This window comes from Rhopalosiphum maidis, chromosome 4 (genome assembly GCF_003676215.2).
Source record: "Rhopalosiphum maidis isolate BTI-1 chromosome 4, ASM367621v3, whole genome shotgun sequence".
In the NCBI taxonomy this organism is placed as follows: domain Eukaryota; kingdom Metazoa; phylum Arthropoda; class Insecta; order Hemiptera; family Aphididae; genus Rhopalosiphum; species Rhopalosiphum maidis.
The window spans coordinates 53,929,470-53,931,751 of record NC_040880.1 but is presented as its reverse complement, the minus strand read 5'-3'; the positions used below and the strand labels follow the sequence as shown (position 1 = coordinate 53,931,751).

The window sequence follows — 2,282 nt, the reverse complement described above, 5'->3', positions numbered from 1 at the left end:
CCCTAGTCTGGCCAAATCCACCTGGTTTCATTTTTAATATGGCGCCGATATCGTGTTATTAATGGCTCGCTGATTTGGCTAATAATATTAAATAATCATATCGTGTCTGCTGTAATTTATATAATAATAATAACATATGTATTTAGAATATAGCGTGTGCTATAATATACAATTCAAATTTTGAACGAAGTCTACACAAATCCATGTATATAGCAGATATACATTATAAATAGTAATTAGACATTGGCATAAATAATTAAATAGGTAATCAATCTCCTGACGGATAATTGAGGATACTTCATGAGAACAATAGAAACAAGAAAGGTTACAGAGACCAGAATATAAGGCATATTGATATTTTGTCTATACCCACTCATTATGGATTATTTTTTTTTTTAACTATTTGTTTAATTTAGAACTTATTTTAATTTTTAAAATTAACTTTAAATCACATTATTTTAAAACGACACTAATTTCAAAATTATTTTATTGTGTTTTAAAAACTAGTAACAAAAAAAGTGAATTGTCTTAGTATGTATTGCTGTATTACATTTATTTTATATCATAGATAAGATCTTTAAAATGAACTATTCATTTTATAGAATTTTATAATATGAATATTATGATTATTTGTATTCATATTTCATATATTTTATATATTAATTCCATTGATTCTTGAAAAAAATAGAACATTTTTTTTTATAGAATTTTTTTATTGAAATAATGATGTGGCTGTTACTATAACAGCAACATTTTATGAAAACCACTTCTGAACATTAATTGGATAAATAACATTCATAAATATTATTGACTATTATAATATTAAATTTTATTAAACATGAAATTAAAAATATTTCATAATTTTGTCATGACATTTAAAATTATAGCAAATTTGTAACATAAAATATTCTATAATAACTTTATTATATTCATAGGTTCCTGTTATCAAACGAGTAAGGCCACACATTTGTTCGTACATAAATAAAGATGAACGTTAATTAATAGCCTTAATAATATTAAACTCATTATAACGGTTGTAGTTGAATGAACCATTTATAATAATATTTGTGAATAGTTTTTAAAAAAAGTTTTCTTATAAGATATTACAGAATAAACAAATGAAGAATTATTTAAATTGTGTAGCTATATAATATATTTTAATTCAGTTTAACATTTTATTTTAAATCTTATTATTGTTATACTTGTAGAAATACATAGAAAATGTATAGATATTGAGTTTCAACTAATTTGGAGTTTCGTCGAGTTTGTGAATTGTTTGTGTGACATTGAATTAGACAGTTGTTTTTTTTTGTGTCGATTTAGGTATTTATTAGATTTTACATTAGGTTAATGAGTCTCATAAGTTTTTAAATTTGCCGGTGAATGCTAGCATTTTTTTAATGATTACCGTTTCAAATATCGGAACAAAAAAGTGATGATGGACATGTAGTAGGCAACTACTTAGACCTATTTTACCCTATATTGTTTATTTGCATTTTCTAATTAGAGAAAAATTAAAGTTATACTAAATATACTAATTTATCATGTGTGTTATGTTACAATGTTAATTTACTGGTTGCTACAGAGAAGTCAATTGGCGATAGGTTGTTGATTGAGTAGAAGATGATACCATGATCTTTTTCAGTTGTCTCATTTAGTATATTCTCAGTGAAATATTGTTAGGTATTTTGATACGATGAACGAGTTACTCCAATGAATTTTTACCCATACTTAACCGGAATCGCATTATTATCAAAGTAAAGAATACTTAAATAAATACTTTTAAAAAAAAACATATATATTGACATTCAAATAAACTGATTATTTTAAAATTAAATTTGTAATATTTTAAGAATTTGTTAATCAATAAATTACAATTTACGTTTATACTTTCACAGCTCATGCAGGTGAGTTAATTGAAGAGTATAGCTTGTTTTGCTTAATTTAAAATAAAACTTAATTCAATTACATATATATATATATATATATTATGTAATATAAAAATATTTGTTCAACTTTAAAAAATAAAATAATATTTTTTTTAAACATCGCCCAAATATTAACATTATTAAAACAATTGAATTTCTATACTCAATTCAAACCGTATATTATACTTTTAAAAAGTTAATACTAATATGTAATAAATAATAACTATCATTCAAATCATGAAATTTTTTCTATATTAATAATTTGATATAAAAATAATATAAAATTTATTAAAAAAAAAATTATAATTTTATTATTTGTTCTACTGCAAATATATTTGAATTAAATACGTCTCT

General features: G+C 22.1%; 1 protein-coding gene across 1 annotated transcript in view; it reads left to right on the top strand.

The window, feature by feature from the left end:
- LOC113558205 overlaps positions 1-998 on the top strand; it is a 37,868-nt gene extending 36,870 nt beyond the window's left edge. Inside the window, exon 3 of the mRNA XM_028188689.1 lies at positions 936-998. Coding sequence (XP_028044490.1) covers positions 936-998 — 63 coding nt within the window. The remainder of the gene's footprint in view (positions 1-935) is intronic.
- Positions 999-2,282: the final 1,284 nt, after the last annotated feature.